This window comes from Octopus bimaculoides, chromosome 22, assembly GCF_046866305.1.
Source record: "Octopus bimaculoides isolate indiv1 chromosome 22, ASM4686630v1, whole genome shotgun sequence".
NCBI lineage: Eukaryota > Metazoa > Mollusca > Cephalopoda > Octopoda > Octopodidae > Octopus > Octopus bimaculoides.
In genome coordinates this window covers 26597174-26620245 of record NC_142949.1, presented here as the reverse complement: position 1 = coordinate 26620245, position 23072 = coordinate 26597174, and the positions used below count along the sequence as shown (strand labels likewise).

At 37.2% G+C, this 23072-nt stretch overlaps 1 protein-coding gene across 2 annotated transcripts in view; it reads right to left on the bottom strand.

Moving 5' to 3' along the window:
* Positions 1 to 4985: 4985 nt before the first annotated feature.
* LOC106877604 (hexokinase-2) overlaps positions 4986 to 23072 on the bottom strand; it is a 55380-nt gene continuing 37293 nt past the window's right edge. The window contains exons 5-11 of one of the 2 annotated variants that reach the window (XM_089339917.1): positions 20405 to 20504; positions 18683 to 18762; positions 17762 to 17874; positions 16229 to 16387; positions 11653 to 11792; positions 9834 to 9970; positions 4986 to 8906 (exon numbers count right to left, since the gene is read on the bottom strand). In XM_089339917.1, the coding sequence (XP_089196043.1) occupies positions 8760 to 8906; positions 9834 to 9970; positions 11653 to 11792; positions 16229 to 16387; positions 17762 to 17874; positions 18683 to 18762; positions 20405 to 20504 (876 nt within the window). In that variant the 3' untranslated portion in view covers positions 4986 to 8759. Of the gene's footprint in view, positions 9355 to 9584; positions 9971 to 11652; positions 11793 to 16228; positions 16388 to 17761; positions 17875 to 18682; positions 18763 to 20404; positions 20505 to 23072 lie in introns of both variants that reach the window. The other variant, XR_016238010.1, reaches the window with a different exon arrangement.

The window sequence follows — 23072 nt, the reverse complement described above, 5'->3', positions numbered from 1 at the left end:
CAAGTTGTCTGTCTTTCCATCCTACATTTACATACTGTGCCTCTCTGATCAAAAACACAACATTGTCTATCTCGCTACCCAGTCACCATATGCACACTCTTCTAATATCAGAGTAAATTTTGTTGTTAGACAAAAGACTAATGTTTCAGACAGAACCTTTGATTGGAGAGTGATAGTCACAATACTCCCAAGTAATCTTCGATCCCCTACTTAGACATTTCAATTCCCCAAACTACTCCCTTAACAACTCCACAGTAAAGTCACCTTACTCGGCCTTCATCTGGAAATACCAAGAAAAAAACTCACATCTTTACTCTAGGTGTTATTGGACACCTTTTTCTTCCAGTCTATTTAGACCTTCAACTCTACCATTTCCTCCATCTCCAGCCATTAAAGCTTTTTCTCAATATCTTTTCACTGTATACGATATATGAGTTGGACATGTCTATATATATTTATGAGGCGGTGCTGAAAAGTTCTTGGCTTTGGGTAAAAGAAAATACAGGAGGGTCAGTTAATTAGGATTTTATTTATCATATTCTCCTCTCAGATTCACACATTTATTGCAGTGGTCCTTCAGTTTTTCTAAACCCTGTAAAAGAACTCAGAAGGTTGAGCTTTCAACCAGGACTTTCATGATACCCTTAAATCCCGGAACTTTTCAACACCCCCTTGTATGTATGTATGTGTGTATATATATCAGATGGGACCTCGATGACTGCTATGAAGCAGGAAAGTATACTAGCCCCTCTATATATATATTTAATACTCAATATTTCATATATTCAATAAGACATTCAATACTTCATTTAATTTTACTATTTATATTATATATTCCATATTCTATATCCCACATTAATTTTATAAGAATATAAATAAAACATAAAAAACAGACAGAGTTGGAACTCTTTTAAATAATATATATATATGCCCAAAACATTAGATCTCTTCTCTTCTTCACTCTGGATAATATTTTCACCACTTTTTGAGCAGTTTGCATAACTATTTACCAATTCACTAGAATCCTTGAGTTCTTCTCTTTTACTATATACACATTGTCTAGCTTTCTAGCAATCCAATCAACATGTTTGTACTGTGTATATCCATCTGGCTCTCAAGTCTATATGTATACACACACAATGTATATTTATCTACCTATTGAGTCCATATATATAAATATAGCATGGCTCAGTGGTTGAAGTGTTGGGCTCGCAATCATGAGGTGGTGAGTTCGATTCCTGGACCAGGCTGTGTGTTTTGTTCTTGAGCAAGACACTTTATTTCATGTTGCTCCAGTTCACTCAGCTGTAGTAATGAGTTGCGATGTCACTGGTGCCAGGCTGTATCAGCCTTTGCTTTCCTTTCGATAACATTGGTGGTGTGGAGAGGAGAGGCTGGTATGCATGGGCGACTGCTGGTCTTCCATAAACAATCTTACCTGGACTTGTGCCTCAGAGGGTAACTTTCTAGGTGCAATCCCATGGTCATTCATGACCAAAGGGGGTCACATGTATATATATATATATATATATATATATACATGCATACATACATATATACAACTACAACATTGATTTTTCTGGAAACTTTAGTTCCGAAGCTTTTCCAGATTATTAATTTTTTTTTCCAAACCAGGGCTAATTATCTAGGTTAACACACTCTAAGTTAAATGCATATTAAATTCATTTAAATATTATGTCTAGAGAGGGTCATTATGCCAATTAAATAAACACACGTACTGGTTCAATACTACTTCTTTATTTCACCAATAGCTATTCACAGCGAAGATCTTACAAACCAAATATGAAAAGAAATTTATTTCAATAATTAAATGAAATACAGCTACCTATACATTAATGTAAACTAGTGCAGATTATAAGAGGTTCTGAAACCCTCAGTGTCTGGAAAGTTAGTGTTTTACCTGTACAAGCTGTTTTAATCTAGCTAGCTAGCCAAACAGTATATACACAGTGTGTGTATATTTGTAAGTATCAAGTCAATGTCTACACTGTGTTGATGTCTCTAGTGACCTTTGGTAATATGCTGCGTTTGAGAAGACCTGTCAAGCCAAGTGAAATTGTAGTCGTGACCAATGCCAGTGTCATGTAACCGGCACATAAAAAAGCACCCATTACACTCTTGAAGTGGTTGGTGTTAGGAAGGGCATCCAGCCATAGAAACCATACCAAATCAGATTGGAACCTGGTGCAGCCCTCCAGCTTACCAGCTTCAATCAAATCATCTAACCCATACCAGAATGGAAAGCAGACATTAAATGAAGGAACTGATAATGATGACAACACTATGTTGACCTATCTAGCTATCTAGGCAAAATATATATATTATATGCACACAGTGTTCATCTAGGTAGCTATCCAGCCAATATACACATACACACTCATCATCATCATCGTTTAACGTCCGCTTTCCATGCTAGCATGGGTTGGACGATTTGACTGAGGACTGGTGAACCAGATGGCTACACCAGGTTCCAATCTGATTTGGCAGAGTTTCTACAGCTGGATGCCCTCCCTAACGCCAACCACTCCGAGAGTGTAGTGGGTGCTTTTATGTGCCACCGGCATGAAGGCCAGTCAGGTGGTACTGGCAACGGCCACGCTCAAAATGGTGTATTTTACGTGCCACAATATATATATATATATAGATATCCATATATATATTATTTATCCATATATATATATATATATATATATATATATATATATATCCATATACATATATATATATATCCATATTTTACCCTAAATTTATATAGCAATAAGAAAATGGAGGAGAATATGCTGTACCCAACGACTTGCAGACAGTGTATTCTGTTGATGCATGAGCACGCATTTTATTTATTTATTTTTTTCCCTCCTATTCGTTCCCCAGCAAAGTTGTTTTACACCTGTTACACTAAATTTTATTTCGTTTTTGAGCTCGGGTCAAACGCTTTATTTTAACCCTCTTTTATTGCCTTAAAAAGTTGTTTTGGGATTATATTTTTCTATGTAGAAGTTGTGCAACAACTGATACATTCGGTTGTGCAATTTGTTTGCACGGGAAATCTGCCCTGTGTGGGCGAATTTACCGATTTTTGTAAAATTGCTTTCAGCTTTTTTTTAGCCATTTTTTTTGGGGGGGTTTTGAGAATCGGCGTCTTGAAGTCAAGCAGACGATTTCATAACAAACGCCGGTCTCCATAGCAACTCTCTTTGCGACATTGATTTCATTACACTCCACGGCTTCATGAAGGAGGCAAGAAGGGGTAGAGGTGTCACACGAACAGGTGCAGGTGTACGCCTGAACGCTAACACTGCCAGCAACAACACACTCACTGTCAATTTATCTGGATATCCAATCAACACATACAATCTAACGATCTCTCCATCCTTCCAATCAAGGTACACATGCTGTATCTCTCGAATCACTCAGTGCCTATCTGTCAAAGCAATTTTTACCTTATTTTACAAAACTGAGATTTTTGTCTTCTGCACAAATAACTCGGTTCTAAACTTCAAAAGTACAAAACAAATAAAACAGTTGTAAAGTAAATCCCTTTTTTTTTTTGTGGTCTTGTCCGGTACTCTCCCAGTTGCTACAGTGTACCACTGAGATTGACACAGCCAACCACTGCAAGCAGTGGGAGCATTGTAATTGAAGAGTGTTTTGTTAGCTTGCAGTGCTAGGTTAATTAGTGAAATTAGTAATTAGTATTGCTTCCTCTATAGTCTTTCCTAAAAAAGACCATGCAATTACTTAGTTTACAACAACCCCAGGCGTTAATTCCTGAGGGTGCAAGAACACCTCTGTAAACAGGAACTTTCTTGTAAATGTTATAATGCATCTTTTTTATTTTTTTATTACTTAATTATTTATTTTGCTTTCTTGATGACATCTCCCCTCCCCCTTTTATATATTTATAACAAATCCCTAATTTTTACAAAATGGGGAAAAAAAACCCAACTTATTTAAATAAACATATTCTTGAAAATTAATGTCTTTATCGTTTATTTGTTTTAGTCATTGGCCTACAGTTACCCTGGGGCGCTACCTTCAAGTGTTTGGTCATATAAATTGCCCTCAGTACTGTAATGTTTTTGTCCCTAATCCCTCACCACCATTCTCCGTACCAACCACTTCCTTCCCAGAATGTTCTCCCTCAAGAATTCCTTTCCTGCTGCTATCAACTTTGTAGTTGTCCAAGATCATTGACCACAGTAAATATTGGTGCTTTTAGAAGATTTGTGAAAGTGGAATGAGATGATTGCACACAGTTGTCTGGTTGCTGGTGGTTTGGGCTTGGTTGATTGGACATTCAAACTGTTTTGGCAGCAGAACTTTTTGGTACAACTAGAGTGATAGGAAGAGAGAGAGAGACTTAAGTGGTAGGTGATAAGAGGGTCATCCAGTTATAGAAAATGAATTATATGAGCAAGTTGTGGAACTCTGACCCATGTAGGACAGCAGCAGTAACTCCAAATAAGGAGTTGGAGTGTGATGAACTCTGCAACCCATGCCTGTATGGGAAAGAGAAGAACCTCTACATGGTTTCTCCACCTGCTAGAAATAGGGACCAAATCTTCTAGACTTAGAAATGAAAGCCATGTTGGAAAATCTATTCCTAGGCATATTCATCATTTTACATGCTCTTTCTATGGTGATGGAACAAAGAATTCAACTGGCCAATTAGTCACATCTTGCAGCAGGTTAATCATTTGTGTACAAAAACAACATTGAAATCCACATGTGCATGTGTTTGTCCCCCACCACCGCTTGACAACCAGTGATGGTGTGTTTAGCAATTTGGCAAAAAGAGACCACTTAAAAAATAAGTACTGATGGGGGGGGGGATTGATTCAGTCAATTCTACGCATCTAAAAATTTGTGCCAAAGTTAAGAATTGGTAATTGTAAAATTGGTGAAAATATATATTTTTTTTTAAATGAAAACAAACTGAATGAAAGAAAAAGCAACAAGTCAGGTCAGGCTGCAGCAATTCTTGTCTTTATTGAACTAAAGTTATTCTGAAACAATAACTACAAAACATTCCAGATCTTACCTCTTTTGCAGCAGAACTTAATAACAAAATCTCCATTTATTGGTGGGGACACATTCCTTTCTCCTTCTTCCAATATTTTTCTTTTTGTTTTAGTTTTTTTTTTTTTTGTTAATTTAATTAAAAACTTCTTTTATTTACCAAATGAATTGGTAAATAGTTCAGAGAGAAAAAATATCTTATCTAATTCCTAAAATTTAAACTTTTTGAAAGAAAAAAAATTAAATAAAAAAAGAGAGAAAAATCACAGACCACATCAGTTTTTGACTGAATATTATTTAAAGCAAAATATTAAAAAAAAAAAATTTCCTCGCTCCAAAATTTTTTTTTGAAAATTAAAAAATCCTCTGTAGCTCTTAATAAAATTTTTGTCTCTAAACCTTTAAATAATAATATTCCTGAAGAGGCAAAACTGCTGTTTCGCTTAATTCTGAAAATAATCAAGAATTTGGAGGGATTTATTAAAATATTTCCATGTATTAAATCAATATTTGGAACATAACATATCAAAAGGTTTTTAAAATAAATTAAATTATTGGAGGTTTAAATTGAAATATGAAGAATTTTAAAATGGTAGATTTTTTTTTTTTTTTGTATTGTAGAACCAGAAATGGATTGGTATTAAAAGGATTTCCACGTCTGTGTGTTGTTTCCTCCTAATTCTTTGCGAGATGTGTTTCTAGACCACTTCTCAAGCCAAACAAAATTCATTCCTTTGTTTGCCAAAACAGATATGAATCTATTAATACATGTACAATCAAAGGATCAATGTTGCAAAGTAAAAATAATTCACTGTGGCAATTAAATAATTCATTAATCAGCATTAATTTTAATTTCCTCTCGTTCTGTATTTAACATCATTAGAATCTAATTGTTATTGTATGGCCCCAAATCAACCCTGATTGAGTAGACATATTACGAAAGGCATATATCAGCAGTGACCATTCTATCTTGCAGAGATGGTGAATCACATCATCCAATGTGTCCTTACCATTTTTAAAAGACAGTATGGTAAAATTTGATGTAGATTTGGCTGTTTTTTTCTAGCAGGTCAAACAGCCATTTCGAGGCAGTGGCCTCATTGGCTTGTTTAATGTGTCTCAAATGTATGAAAACAATACTTGAAATTGAACATTTCAAGTAATATATTGAGATTTTGAAAATCCTGAGCTTTCCAGCATGTTTAATCTTAGATTAAGTAAGAATTTGAAGAAGCAATCCAAGAATCAGCAATGTTTTCTGACTAAATTTCTTCATCAAATTGTAAGAGTTACAGCACAAGTGTTCATGTAGAAACTTCGGTCAGGAATTGCCTGCTGTTTGTGCTAATACCATTCCCAATCTTTCACAAATTTTTCTTTTATAGTTTCACAAACAACAATCCTAGATTCCCCAACTCATTGTTTGGACAAGTTAAGAAATCCTGGTAGCAAGATCTGATAAACACTCAAATAATAATTAAAAGGCCTTTTGAGATTTGAGCTTTTGATTAAAATATAATATAATGAACTTATTGTATATTGAGCTCAGGTGTGACAGCCTGAAGATTCTTCAAAACTATTTCAGAGTGTAAAGCTAAAATAACATTGGTCTGATCTTGTCCAATTACAACAGCTAGCAAAATAAATATTTATATACCAAATTAACTTGAAGTACAAAAAATTTGAGCAAAGATTTTTGGACTTCTGTGTATTAGTGTCTGTGGACTTCAGCATCAAACCATAGCACCATATGCTAAAATGAAATATTTGACCAAGATCTACACAGAGAAGAAAACACAGGTATTCACACACACACACATTTATATATATATATACACATACATACGTACATACACAAATATATATGAGTATATATATATATATATATATATACACACACGAGTGTGCACGTTGAATGTTTTTTGAAGCCAAAGTTTCACTGTTGCAACTTCGAGTTTACCATTTCCAGGAATACATCAGGCAAGTGTTATTAGGATATCATAACATAGACCTGAAGAATGTTCCATAGAATAGATAAACTAAATGAGCTTTAATTTGAATAAATAAATAAATTCTAATATATTGAATACTCTTTTGCCACTACAGCATAGCATTATATATATATATATACACATATATATATATGTAGTAGAGTTGGTTTTGGGGGTTGAAAATGCACCTTAGTCTTAAAATGAGTTGTAGTTTTAAAATTTTATATTTTGGTATTTTATTAAAGAATTTTAAAAATTACAATTTGTTTTAAGACTCAGGTGCATTTTCAAACCCCAAACCCAATTCTATATCCTTACCTGCTTAGAAATAAACTTCATTTCTCCATATATATATATATATGACTGACTTTTACTGGCCACAATGGGGAAAACTGTTATACGTTTATCCCAAAAGTTTATTAAGTCTCTCCAATATATGTCCCAAATGTGTGTTTGGGTGGTTTTTAATCAGCAGGACTGATAGAAGAGGAGAAAGGGAAAAAATGAGAGATAGTGAAGAACAGTGCCTTCTTCCAAATTGCTAAAGAATCACTAGTTCTCAGTGGCAAGTGTCTCTCAAAGATAAATTATTTACAAATTTAGAATTCACTAGAATTCAAAAAGTCATCTAATGGCTAGTTGCCTTGTTGTTGTTATTTAGCACTCAACCACAATCCCTTCAACATCATCACTACCACTAAGGCAATCCTGATTGAGCAAACAACTTACTGTAGAGCAATTCAGCTATGACCATCCTTCCTTTTTGCATCAATAGGTCTACATTATCTGATAACGTGTCCTTCTCCAATTTTAAAATGGTTAGGTGTCAATTTAGGTAGGTTTTGCTGTTATTTCTAGCAGATCAAACGACCATGTAAGGGATCATTTGCTCACACAGTCTACATGTGATAGCATTCTGTACTGGCAATAGTAAATACAGAAAATAAAACTAAAAAAATAAATCTGGTTATATTTAATGCAGCCTTGAGAAGGAAAAAAATTCACACATCAAAGAATTTTTCACCGGTTCCTTACATTAATGGAAGAACTCTACTTAAAAATTTACATATTTATTCTCCTCATACTTCATTGAAGATAACTTATTAATTACTATTATTTTTTTTTCACATTCTATTTACATAATTAACAAGATTCTCTTAATTTCCATGTATACATGATTGGTTTATGCAAAAAAATTTAAAATTTTGGAGGAGAGAAAGAAAAAAAAATAGAAAAGAAAGAAAGTAAAAAGAAAAAATTATATAACCTCAAACCAGCAATAAAAAGATATAAATATAAGACCAAAAATAGTCTATTTTTTCTAATTCTATTAAGTTTACCATACGATTCTATAAGAATATACTATAAAAGGTTATTATAAGAATCTATTGGTTTTTTGTTCAATTAGTATCTACATAGAACAATTGAACAATAACTTCTAAAATAAACAAGATTATTTTTGCAAATAAACAAAAAAAAATCTTTTTACTCCAAAAACACAAAAAAAAAAGAGATTGTTTTTTGTTATCTTCCTCTTCCCCAAACTTTTCTTTCTTTTAACAATGTTTTTAATTTGTGTTGATGTTGTTGATAGAATTTGGTTTTTCCATTCCTTTCTGTTTGTTTTTTTTTTTTGTCTGACAGTATTGAAAAAAAAAAAGAAGAAAAAAAACGATTAAAAAAATTTTTTTTCTTCTTTCTCTTTTTATTTCATATATATATTTTTTCTTATGACTGCACAGCAATTGGAATACAATTACCATCAACTTGGGGTGGCACTTTCTTGTCATGGGTATTTGTCTTCCTATGGGTTGTGACAGCAGCAACAATAGCTGCACCTTTACCGCTTCCATCGTGAGAAAGAACCAGTTTAAACTAAAAATAGAATTATTACAACATCATCAGAGAACAACAATCACAATGACAACAACAACAACAACAATCAAAGGAGATTTCATCTCTTGGTACTAATATTTTCTTTTGTGGCCTTCATAGGATTTTCGAGCAAGACCGTTGCCAGTGCCCCTGGACTGGCTCTTGTGTGGGTGGCACATAAAAGACACCATTTTGAGCGTGGCCATTGCCAGTACCGCCTGACTGGCCTTCATAGGATTTTCGAGCGAGATTGTTGCCAGTACCCCTGGACTGGCTCTTGTGTGGGTGGCACATAAAAGACACCATTTTGAGCGTGGCCATTGCCAGTACCGCCTGACTGGCCTTCATAGGATTTTCGAGCGAGATTGTTGCCAGTACCCCTGGACTGGCTCTTGTGTGGGTGGCACATAAAAGACACCATTTTGAGCGTGGCCATTGCCAGTACCGCCTGACTGGCCTTCATAGGATTTTCGAGCGAGATTGTTGCCAGTACCCCTGGACTGGCTCTTGTGTGGGTGGCACATAAAAGACACCATTTTGAGCGTGGCCATTGCCAGTACCGCCTGACTGGCCTTCATAGGATTTTCGAGCGAGATCGTTGCCAGTGCCCCTGGACTGGCTCTTGTGTGGGTGGCACATAAAAGACACCATTTTGAGCGTGGCCGTTGCCAGTACCACCTGACTGGCCTTCGTGCGGGTGACACGTAAAAGCACCCACTACACTCTGAGTGGTTGGCGTTAGGAAGGGCATCCAGCTGTAGAAACTCTGCCAAATTAGATTGGAGCCTGGTGTTGCCATCCGGTTTCGCCAGTCCGGTTTCACCTCAGTCAAATCGTTCAACCCATGCAAGCATGGAAAGTGGACGTTAAATGATGATGATGATGATGATGATGAGAGTGGGAAGAATGAAAGCCATCAAATCTTACCTTATAACTTGGGTCAACAAGCTCTTGGATCTTCAAAGACATTAAATTGTGGAAGCGTGGATGAAATCTGTACAGGGAGCCATCAATGGCAACAGTTATTTCTGGTCGTTTCAAAGAATTGATTAAAGTTGAAATACCTAAGTAAAGAATGAAGACTTTATTTTTTAAGTATTAACCCATTAACAATGGGGCAACAGGTTTTACATTTAAAATATTAATATTAATATTAACATTCGAGCGAGATCGTTGTCAGTGCCGCTGAACTGGCTCCTGCGCAGGTGGCACGTAAAATACACCATTTTGAGCGTGGCCGTTGCCAGTACCGCCTGACTGGCCTTCGTGCCGGTGGCATGTAAAAGCACCTACTACGCTCTCGGAGTGGTTGGCGTTAGGAAGGGCATCCAGCTGTAGAAACTCTGCCAAATCAGATTGGAGGCTGGTGTTGCCATCCGGTTTCACCAGTCCTCAGTCAAATCGTCCAACCCATGCTAGCATGGAAAGCGGACGTTAAATGACGAACACATGTGTGGGCATGGTTCTGGTGTCAAGAAGTTTGCTTTGCAACCAAGTGTTTTCGGGTTCAATCCCACAGTGCAGCACCTTGTGCAAGTGTCTTTTACAATAGAGCTGGATCAGACAAAGTCTCCGGAGTAAGAGTATTGTAGTTTACTTGAAGCATTGTGTATTGTTTGTAAAGAATAAAATGTTTTGAATGGTACAACAATGCCCTATAATACAAACAATGGGCTAATATTATATATATATATATATATATATATATATATATATATATAGCGCAGGAGTGGCTGTGTGGTAAGTAGCTTGCTTACCAACCACATGGTTCCGGGTTCATTCCCACTGCGTGGCACCTTGGGCAAGTGTCTTCTACTACAGCCTCGGGCTGACCAAAGCCTTGTGAGTGGATTTGGTAGACGGAAACTGAAAGAAGCCTGTCGTATATATGTGTATATATATATATGTATGTGTGTGTGTCTGTCCCACCAACATCGCTTGACAACCGATGGTGGTGTGTTTACATCCCCGTAACTTAGTGGTTCGGCAAAGGAGACCGATAGAATAAGTACTAAGCATACAAAGAATAAGTCCTGGGGTCGATTTGCTCGACTAAAGGCGGTGCTCCAGCATAGCCACAGTCAAATGACTGAAACAAGTAGAAGAGTATATATATATATATTCTCAGAATGGTTGGTGTTAGGAAGGACATCCAGCCATAGAAACCATGTTAAATCAGACTGGAGTATGGTGCAGCCCCTCAGCTTACCAGCCCTGGCCAAACCGTCCAACCCATGCCAGCATGGACAACGGATATTAAATGATGATGATGATGTATATGTGTGTGTGTGTGTGTGTACACTCGTGTGTATGTATGTGTGTCTTTGTGCCTGTTTTTTGTCTCCTTCACTCGTCTGCTTAACAACCAATGTTGGTTTGTTTATGTCATCTGTAACTTAACAGTTCAGCAAAAGAGACCAATTGAGTAAGTGCCAGACTTAAAGACTAATAAGTACTGGGGATGATTTGCTTGACTAAACCCTTCAAGGTAGTACCCCAGCATAGCCACAGCCCGGTGACTGAAACTAGTAAAAAGATAAAAGGCATGTGGTGGTGGTGGTGGCAACAGTGGTGGTAATGGTACCTTGCCCATGATGTGGGTTTATCTTTTATTCACCTGTTTAATTCTACAGAAATCAGGAGTTGCTGAGCCTCCACCACCACCACCACTGCTGCCGCCACTACCATGCCATCCCAAAGAAAGGAAAAAGGAAACCTCTTCTGGAAATGCACAAATGTTACATACCGGCAGATGCAAGGAATGCAGCACGAGCTGATATCAAGGCACACACATATTTCACAATCTTGCAGTCTTCCAAAGTATATGTTTCAACACCGAGTTCTTCGAGAATTTGTTTTGTGTTTTCAAAAAATTCTCCATTATCTCTGCAGAAGACAAAGAAATTGACAAATTTAGAGAAATGAAAATCCTTCTTTCATACCTTAAACCATTATCTCCCAGCATCAAAGCTCCTCCTTCCCTTAGGTTTCCAAGTCTTGTGAGTTTCAGGGTAACTTCACTAGTGCCAGTGACATGAAAAAACACCCAGTACATGTTGTGAAGTAGTTTACATAATGAAGAACACTCAGCTGTAGAAACCATGCCAAAGCTAGCACTAGAACACAGTGCAGTCCATGGATCCATCAGATCCTGTCAAACTGTCCAACCCATGCCAGCATGGAATATGGAAGTCAAATGACGATGATGTTTGTTGAAATTACACTAATTTTCTTTCAATTAATTTTTAAACTAATAAAGAATTCAGTAAAATAGCTTCATCATTATTAAGCTGATGTTTGGAACATAAATTAACAAGAACTTTTAATGGAAAGTTTAAATTTAGATCAGGAAGTTTCTGCCACAAACCCAAGAGTGATCTCAGGTGGGTTGTATCTTCATTGTATTTCTAAAAAATATTCACAATACAAGAGCTTCGATTAATTTTGAAAATAATAAATTTGGATAGGTTTTATTAAATTATTAAGCAAGTGTTTTGAAGTAGAAATGTTAAAATCTTTACGAGAGAGAGTAAATATACATGTATATTCTGTGCATCTTCTTCGTTGCTTTTCGATTTAAAATTGAAACTTCTAATAATGCCAGGATTAAATTAGAAGTGGTTATCTCCCTTACAATAATCAGCCGCCAGGGCAGACCAGGTGTTTAACAAAATGTTTCTTACATTATAACAGAAGGTTTAAATCTGAGTTTTCTCTATGTCTCATGAAGCATACACGTATGGTTTCAATTCCTAAACCAAGAAGTGCATTGTGTTTTTGAACAAAACATTTCATTTTATGTTCATTTCATATTGTCCTGTTCAGTGGAAATGTGGTCGCAGTCATTTATACATCATAGAAACCAGATAACTGGCCCTGTGAGTCCTAAGACTTGAGATAGTCATGATATGACACAAGATACAGCTTTTAGCATTTCAAACAGAAACCTTCTTTGGAGAGAGTAACTTAAAGGGATTAAGGGATAGCATTCAGCGAATATATTTTAAGAATTCGAGGGAGAAAAAAAAAACAAAAGATAAAGGAAATACTAAAGAACAGAGAGGTAACCAAGCCTAAAAGGCTGTAGTTTAGCCCCAAGTTTGTCCCTGATCCAACAGAACTATTTTCATAGTTATTGCTGCAGTGTCCTTCAAGCATAGCATATCTATCTTGAACTACATTACCCAGTGTGATATGAAGAAAATTTGACTGCTACTTCTAGCAGGTTGAACAACCACATAGAAACTTCCTTGATGCTTTGAGGCATAAAAAAAAGAGGGTTGTTGTCTTGAACCCCAAATCAGCCCTGATTGAACAGACCCATGATCAAGAACATTCCATTTGTGCCCATTCCATTCATTTTTTCCTATGTGCTGGTACCTAAGAATCACATTATACATATTCACTTCTAAATTTGTAGGGTATGAGTTGATGGATATTTGGCTGTTATTTCTATCAAGTCAAGTGACCATATACAGCAGCGAGCTGGAAGTATCGTTAGTGCATCAGACAAAATGTTTAGAATCATTTCTTCTGGTTCATTACACTCTGAGTTCAAATCCAGTCAAGGTTAACTTTACTTTTCAACCCTTCAGGATTGATAAAATAAAGTACCAGTCATGAACTGGGGTTAATGGAATCAACTTGTTGCCTTCCTTTAAAATTGATGGCCTTGAAACCTACAATGGACCAGTGTCCTGTTCAGGGGGATTGTTGTGACCTCGGTCAGTTATATGCCATGTCAACTGGATAAACTGGCCTTATGAGCCCTGACTATCCAGAGGATCAAGGTGAAAAGGATGTTAGTATAAAGTCAATGGCCAGAACAATAAAGCATAGACAGGTAAAGGTAGGAGGCATGGTTTTCATTTGAACCACACAAAACCTAAGGTGACAAACAACTCAGTAACAACACGTAATAAATAAGATAAGTATTATCTTTGATAAGATATGACTAAACTAATATCAGAATCTTATGATGTATTAAGCAATTACTTAACACACTGCATCAGTCATGCTATGACTAACCTAATTAACATTCTGTTAATTTATGAAAATGCTAAGAACCATAGATAAGGTGTTCAGATGATAACAGCAAAGGCCTTCATTAAGATATTCACAGCACCTAATAGAGGTTTTATATAAATGTATTTAAGCTATCTGAACTATGGACACTTTAGATAAGAATCACATAACTTCAGCCTTCACACACACACACACACATGTGTGTGTGTATTTTGTTCAGGCATGAAATTCATAACATAACCATCGTTTCCCTTTGTCATCTTATTTTCTTATATATATGACCGTTGACTGAACACTATTCAATTTTTTTTCTCCGTGTTTTTCTCCTTGTCTCCGTATTCTTTCTGTTGAAGAGTGTAGCTCGAAACGTCAAAGACTTTCTGTATTCCTGAGCGTCATACTAATACATCCTTTTGTTATTTACACCACCTGTCCTCGTCTGTTGTTGTTTTTTTGTACATTCATCATCATCATCATCGTTTAACGTCCGCTTTCCATGCTAGCATGGGTTGGACAATTTGACTGAGGACTGGTGAAACCGGATGGCAACACCAGGCTCCAATCTAATTTGGCAGAGTTTCTACAGCTGGATGCCCTTCCTAACACCAACCACTCAGAGAGTGTAGTGGGTGCTTTTACATTCTCCCATATATATATATATATATATGTATGTATAGGTTTGGTGATGAAAACAGGAAACATAGAACTCAAAATATGAGTGTATACCTATCATCATCATCATCATCATCGTTTAACGTCCGCTTTCCATGCTAGCATGGGTTGGACGATTTGACTGAGGACTGGTGAAACCGGATGGCAACACCAGGCTCCAGTCTGATTTGGCAGAGTTTCTACAGCTGGATGCCCTTCCTAACGCCAACCACTCAGAGAGTGTAGTGGGTGCTTTTACGTGTCACCCGCACGAAAACGGCCACGCTCGAAATGGTGTCTTTTATGTGCCACCCGCACAAGCCAGTCCAGGGGCACTGGCAACGATCTCGCTCGAAAATCCTACAGGAGCCAGTCAGGCGGTACTGGCAACGGCCACGCTCAAAATGGTGCATCTCATGTGCCACCCGCACAAGAACCAGTCCAGGGGCACTGGCAACGATCTTACTTGGCTTGCCGGGTTTTCTCACGCACAGCACAATTCCAAAGGTCTCGGTCAGTAGTCATCGCCTCGGTGAGGCCCAATGTACGAAGGTCTTGCCTCACCACCTCATATATATTTATATATAAAACTTTGATAAGTGCTATGCATGAAACTCTGAGCCATTGAGTTATATTAATTTTATATATACTCTTTTACTTGTTTCAGTCATTTGACTGCAGCCATGCTGGAGCACTGCCTTTAGTCGCGCAAATCTACCCCGGGACTTATTCTTTGTAAGCCTAGTACTTATTCTATCAGTCTCTTTTGCTGAACCGCTAAGTTACAGGGATGTAAACACACCAGCAACGGTTGTCAAGCAATGTCGGGGGGACAAACACAGACACACAAACATATATACAATGGGCTTCTTTCAGTTTCCGTCTACCAAATCCACTCACAAGGCTTTGGTTGGCCCGAGGCCATAGCAGAAGACACTTGCCCAAGGTGCCACGCAGTGGGACTGAACCCAGAACCATGTGGTTGGTAAGCAAGCTACTTACCACACAGCCACTCCTGCATCTATAAAACTTTGATAAGTGCTATGCATAAAACTGAGCTATTGAGTTATTTTATTTATATATATATATATATATTGTGAACTCACTCATCCACTCACTCTCTCCCAATCCTTAGTCTACACTTCCCTCTATGCACTTCCTGCTACTTGGGTGTATGGTCTCACTTCATTTTCTCTCTCTCTCCATCTGAGGCAGCCATGTTTCTCTTCTAATGTCCGACACCTTTTTTTTCATCCCCTCAATACTTCTCCTCCAAAGTTGAAAGGTCTTGTGCTGCTGCTGCTGCTGCCACATGGAAAAAAACTCAGTACATTCTGTAGAGTGGTTAGCATTTGGTTGGCTACCAAGCTGCAGAAACCATCCCAAAGCAGACAGCAGAGCTTGGTGCAGTCTTGTGACACAGAATGTGATAATGCTGGCTCTTTTGAAATACAGGTACAACTCATTTGAGATACAAGTACAACTCATGTTTGGCAGTTGGGTGAACATGAAATAAAATGTCTTGCTCAAGAACACAATGTGCTACTGAATATTGAACTCACAGCCTTATAATTGTGAGCTGAACACTTTAACCACTAAGCCATGCACCTTCACAATAACAAAACAATGTAAAAATACACACAAACCTTTCAATTTCAGATAGATATTTGGTGTAGAACTTTCCACGGTTGAATAAATCACAATCATGATCAATGCCAAGGAAGATAAGTTTTTCAGAGCTCAATCTTTCTAGTGTCAGCCGTACAATTTCACCAAGGTACATTCCACCTATCATTTTTTCAACCCTGTAAGTGAAGAAAGATTATGATAATGAAAACAGTCAAAACTAAAATCCATTTTAACATCCAATATCCTTCATTTCATAAATATGAATGAAGTTGTTGAACTTTGTTTAATAAGTTATGTCATATACTGATTATTCATATATATATATATATATATAAGCGAATAACAAAATCGGGATAGCACCTGTGCCCAGCGTCGCCTTCCTGGCACTTGTGCCCATGACATGTGTAAGGATTTTCGAGTGAGATCGTTGCCAGTGCCCCTGGACTGGCTCTTGTGCGGGTGGCACATAAAATACACCATTTTGAGCGTGGCTGTTGCCAGTACCACCTGACTGGCCTTCGTGCGGGTGACACGTAAAAGCACCCACTACACTCTCTGAGTGGTTGGCGTTAGGAAGGGCATCCAGCTGTAGAAACTCTGCCAAATCAGATTGGAGGCTGGTGTTGCCATCCGGTTTCACCAGTCCTTAGTCAAATCGTCCAACCTATGCTAGCATGGAAAGTGGACGTTAAACAATGATGATGATGATGATGATGATATATATGTATATATATGTATATATATATATATATATATATATATATATATATATATATATATCTATGTATATATCAAAGAATTACTTATCAGGCAAATGATTTCATCTGAGACTGTGTGCTGTGTTGCTACTAAAACAATTTTAGTATGGAAGATACATACTACCCATTCCTAAACGCAAACATTTCTTTAAAATTCATTATTTGGTGCCAAACCTTTTCTTCCACCAATTCTGTTGCAGTGGAACAGCATCAGTGGCCAGGTCACAGTTGGTGCAATGAAACTTTTTAATACTAAATTTTAATATCAAATGTTTAAATGAAGTCAACAGTCTTTGTGTGTTTTTCAATAACTAATATATGCTTTCCATGCTATAATTGTTACACACACACACATGCACGTTTATAACAGTGTCCATCCTCTGGTTGTGGATATTTTATTTTGACCAGGTTGGATCAAGTCATCTTCAGCCTGAGAAAAAAATCTCAATATCCTGCCATACTGCTTCTTCCTATTACAGTCAGCCATGAATAATCATGGCTTCTCTCTTCTCTCCCTCCACACATCACTTACCGAAGCCCTACACAAAATTGATGGAGATGATCTATCTCTGTGACACACATACACATAGTAATACACAAATGCACTGGTACAGACACATAGAGCAATACATACAGACATTCATAACACACACACACAGAGCAACACATAAACACACTCAAGCAACAACAAACAGATAGACACAGCCATAAAAAATTGTATGTGTGTGTGTGGACACATACAAACACACACATATATTTATACATATACACATATCTATAGATCAAACTCACAGTTGTTTTCCTGGGTTGATAGAGTATGTATCCAACTCTCTGTCGTATTCTGTACGGACAATATCCAAACAACCGTTGTCACCAAATGCGCCCCATTCTGTATTGATGATCACCTGAAAGAGAGAGAATATTTAGGAAGTATTTAGTCTGGGTATTTCTGTCTGTCTCTCTGTCTCTCTCTAACACACACACACTCACATCATTCATACACACTGCATACACACTCATAGAAGTACAAGCTAAACAGCAATTATATTGATACCACAAGTGTACTAGCATGAGAGAGGATGCAAAGTCTATGGGCTCTGCCCTGCCACTCCCTCGATTAAAATATACAGAAATAAAATATATACACATGTTAGTAAAGGAAGTGCTCCAGCATGGCCTTAGGTGTAATAGCTAAAGCAAAACTAAAGATCTTTACAGGCGCGCACACACACACACACACACACACACACATTTAGTGCAAATACAGATGGGAACTATTTTCGCAGATGCTGATCACCCTTTGAAACTTTTTAGTTGTCAAGATGGAGGATCTTAAAACGTAAGATAAAGAAATGATGATGATGATCATCATCATCATTGTTTAACGTCCACTTTTCATGCTGGCATGGGTTGGACTGTTTGACTGGGGACTGGCAAACCAAGAGCCTGTACAGGCTCCAATCTGATCTGGCAAGTTTTCTACAGCTGGATGCCCTTCCTAATGCCAACCACTCCGAGAGTGTAGTGATGCTTTTTATGTGCTACCAGCATGGGGGCTAGTCAGGTGGCACTGGCATTGACCACACTCAAATAGTCCTTTTTACATGCCACCGGTATGAGAGCCAGTCAGGTGGCACTGGCATCAACCAAACACAAATGATATATTTGGTAATTTCTAAGTTTAACTTTATTTTCAACGATCAAAGAACTTACCTGTTGAGGTTCATCATCATCTAATGAAACAGTTTCCACATTTTCAAGTTTTTCCATATAACAAGCATTACATCCTGTTCCTGGAAAACACAAGGAAACATTTATTAATAATTGACATTGATTGGTAATCTATGCTATATTATTTTATTCTTTTACAGGTTTCAGTCATTTGACTCTGGCCATGCTGGAGCGCACATATCACAAAAAAAAAAAAAAAAAAGGAATCAAAAGTTGTTCCAAAGCCATTGGCTGATAAAGGCCTGTTTCCCAGATTCTGTGGCATATAAACTGCACCTCTGGATGGAGTGCCAGTCTGTCACAGGAAAACTCATTTTTGCCAGCTGAGTGGACTGGAGCAATGTGAAATGAAGTGATTTGCTCAAAACACAACACATCATCTTGTCCAGGAATCGAAACCACAATCTCACAATCATGAGTGCAACACCCTAACCACTGAGCCATGTGCCTCCAGACATCTATATAAACATATAATTTTTTTATCAGCCAGGTGGCTATTTGCTACAAGAGTGTTTTATTCCCTTTTACCTATATCAGAGATGATGAATTCTCATCTAAGCATGTAACTGGCTGAAAGCATGAGCCATTGAAATGGCCTGAAAAGGCCAAAATACATCTGGTGCTCTTGCAGGACACTGCTGGGACGAATCTTCATTTTACTCTGAAATTTTGTATTTGAAATACAGCAAGTCCATATGAGATGTTATCTTGAGAAAAATACTACAATAACCGACCTATCAACCATGTTTATATACATTATATATGATGCATAGATAACTGCTTTAATTAAATACTGCCTGAATGTATATACTCTTTACTCTTTTACTTGTTTCAGTCATTTGACAGCGGCCATGCTGGAGCACCGCTTTTTGTCGAACAAATCGACCCCAAGACTTATTCTTTGTAAGCCTAGTACTTATTCTATCGGGTTCTTTTGCCGAACCGCTAAGTTACAGGGACGTAAACACACCAGCATCAGTTGTCAAGCAATGTTGGGGGGGACAAACACAGACACACAAACATACACACACACATATATATATATATATATATATATATATATATATCTAGGGCACTGGTTTGAAGAATTTTTTAGTCAAATGAATTGACCCTAGTAATTTTTTCTTTAATGCCTGGTACTTATTCTATCAGTCTTTTTTTTTATCAAATTGGTAAGTTACAGGGATATAAACAAACCAACACTGGTTGTCAAGCAGTGGTGGGACACAAACACAGATACAAAGATATATATATGTGTGTGCGTGCATCTATGTGTATGCATGTATGTATGTATATGTGTGTGTGTGTGTGTGTGTGTGTATTTAGCAGTGGGATGGGGGGTTCTTTCAATTTCTGCCAAATCTACTTACAAGGCCTTTCTCAGCCTAGAGCTTATAGTACAAGACAATTGCCCAAAGTGCTATACATGCACATGTACATACACACACATACACACACACACACACACATAGATGTGATGTAACACTCTCATTCACGTATTTCATACCTCCACTCACCTTATGTAATTCCTACATTCAAACTCCACTCACATGTTATATTTCCTGCTTACAACAATCTTACCTCCACCCACACCATTTATTAACACCCCCCAACTATTCTGACATAAAAAAAAAATAGAAAAGAAATCAAATGAAATGTATCAAAAGAACGTGTGAATGTGAAGTTGTGGGCTTCATTACTTACCAAGAATCAAACCAATCTCACACTTTCGGTCAGTGTGAGCGGCAGACATCAAAGTTCCTACAGCATCATTGATTACAGCCACAACTTCAATTTTCACTGGCTGTAATTAAATAAATAAATACAAAAATATACAAATGAATAATAGTGGTTTCAAATTATGGCACAAGGCCAGCAGTTTTTGTGGGGAGGGGAAAGTCAATTACATCAACTTTGAAAGGAGGAAGGGTAAAGTCGATCTCAGCAGAATTTGAACTCAGAACATAAAGACAGACGAAATGCCACTAAGCATTTTGCCTGGCATGCTAATGATTCTTATTTCTTTATTGCCCACAAGGGGCTAAACATAGAGGGGACAAACAAGGGGATTAAGTCGATTACATCGACTCCAGTGCGTAACTGGTACTTAATTTATCGACCCCAAAAGGATGAAAGGCAAAGTTGACCTCGGTGGAATTTGAACTCAGAACGTAATGGCAGACGAAATACCGCTAAGCATTTCGCCCGGCGTGCTAATGATTCTGCCAGCTCACCACCTTAACTAATAATAATAATAATAATAATAATAATAATAATAATAATACGATGTAGGGTTAGGATCAAATATAAACACTCTGTAAAGTGGTTGGCATTAGGAAGGGCATCCAGCTGTAAAAGCCATGCCAAAGCAGACTGAGATTGGTGCTGTCCTCTGGTTTACCAGTTCTTGACAAACTGTCCAACCCATGCCAGCATGGAGAACAGACGTTAAATGATGACGATGACGATGAAATAAATACATATTTCATTATCCTACCAAACCTGAATCATTTTTCCAGAAGCTGTACGTACATAAAATGATGCACACACACACACACACACACACACAGATATCACCCTCATCAGTGGGCAACAGAAAGGTTATTTAGATAAAGTTACTGATTGTCTACATACTGCTATGTCACAAACTAGAACCAGCATACACAATCAAGAGTCAAAAAGTCATTAGTTTTGGAAAAACAACCTCCTTTTCTAATGCAAAACTACATATTAAAAGAGTTCAACCTTTGGAAATTTAACAAAAAAATAATGAACATCTGAAAGAAGCATTTATAGTAATGACAGATTTAAATAGATTTCAAATATAATGATAGTATTTACCTCTAATAATGCATCATTACCTGCTATCTCTTTCACTCCATATCTATCTGTTTGTCTGTATGTATGTATGTATGTATCTAGCTATCTATATCTATCTATCTATATCTACATATCTATCTATTTACGTATCTATCTATCTATCTATCTATCTATCTATCTCTACGTATCTATCTATCTATCTATACGTATCTATCTATCTATCTATACGTATCTATCTATCTATCTATACGTATCTATCTATCTATCTATCTATACGTATCTATCTATCTATCTATCTATCTATCTATACGTATCTATCTATCTATCTATACGTATCTATCTATCTATCTATCTATCTATCTATATCTACGTATCTATCTCTCTCTCTATCTATCTATTTAGCTATCTACTACTTTCTCTCCTAATCTCTTCCTCCACCTCTCTACCTACCTATCGGGCAATCTATCTTTAAATACATACATATGTGTTTCAAAAATGAAGGAAATCTAGAGCGCAGATCACCTATTCTCCTGTATTTGAGATATCCTTCATTTCTAAAACATCAACTTACTCAGCGCTTCAACATTTGTTTATAAAATGCTCTCTCTCTCTCTCACACACACGCACACAAACACATACACACACAAGTGATAATTTGGCAGAGTCCTGTAAACATTTGAAAGAATTCTTTGTGACATTTGTTCTGACTGTGTAGAGGTCAACTTTGTCTTTCATCATTTCATAAATATAAAACCAACAAGAGGGTGGGTGGAATTGGTGAAATTCTTTGTGTCAGATTGGACATCTTGTGGTATCCACTCTAACTGTGCATCCTTGGTTCAAATACCACCATATACCATTAGAAAACGATAAACAGTAACAGTTTTATTAGGAACTACAACCAAGAAATAGTATCAGATAGTATTGAAATAATAATGGAAACATATTTCGCTTGTGTACACCATTTACATTCGTTGGACTAAAGTCCTCATCTTGATTGTTACTTTCACTATTTTGGCTGTGTATGCTCCAGCCTTCTTCAGGTGTTTTGTGATTCACCTTGTGATGCCTTGCCTGGGATTGAACTCAGAAGCTCTAGGTGACTGCACTGCATTAACCAATGCCTTTATCCACTATGCTATGCCTGCAAGCAGTGACAGAGTGAGTTTTTAAGGTTTACTCTTTTACTTGTTTCAGTCATTTGACTGTGGCCATGCTGGAGCACCGCCTTTAGTCAAGCACATTGACCCTGGGACTTATTCTTTGTAAGCCTAGTACTTATTCTATCGGTCTCTTTTGCTGAACTGCTAAGTGACGGTGACATAAACACACCAGCATCGGTTGTCAAGCGATGTTGTGGGGACAAACACAGACACACAAACACACATATATACATATATATGACGGGCTTCTTTCAGTTTCCGTCTACCAAATCCACTCACAAGGCTTTGGTCGGCCCGAGGCTACAGTAGAAGACACTTGCCCAAGGTGCCACGCAGTGGGACTGAACCCGGAACCATGTGGTTGATAAGCAAGCTACTTACCACACAGC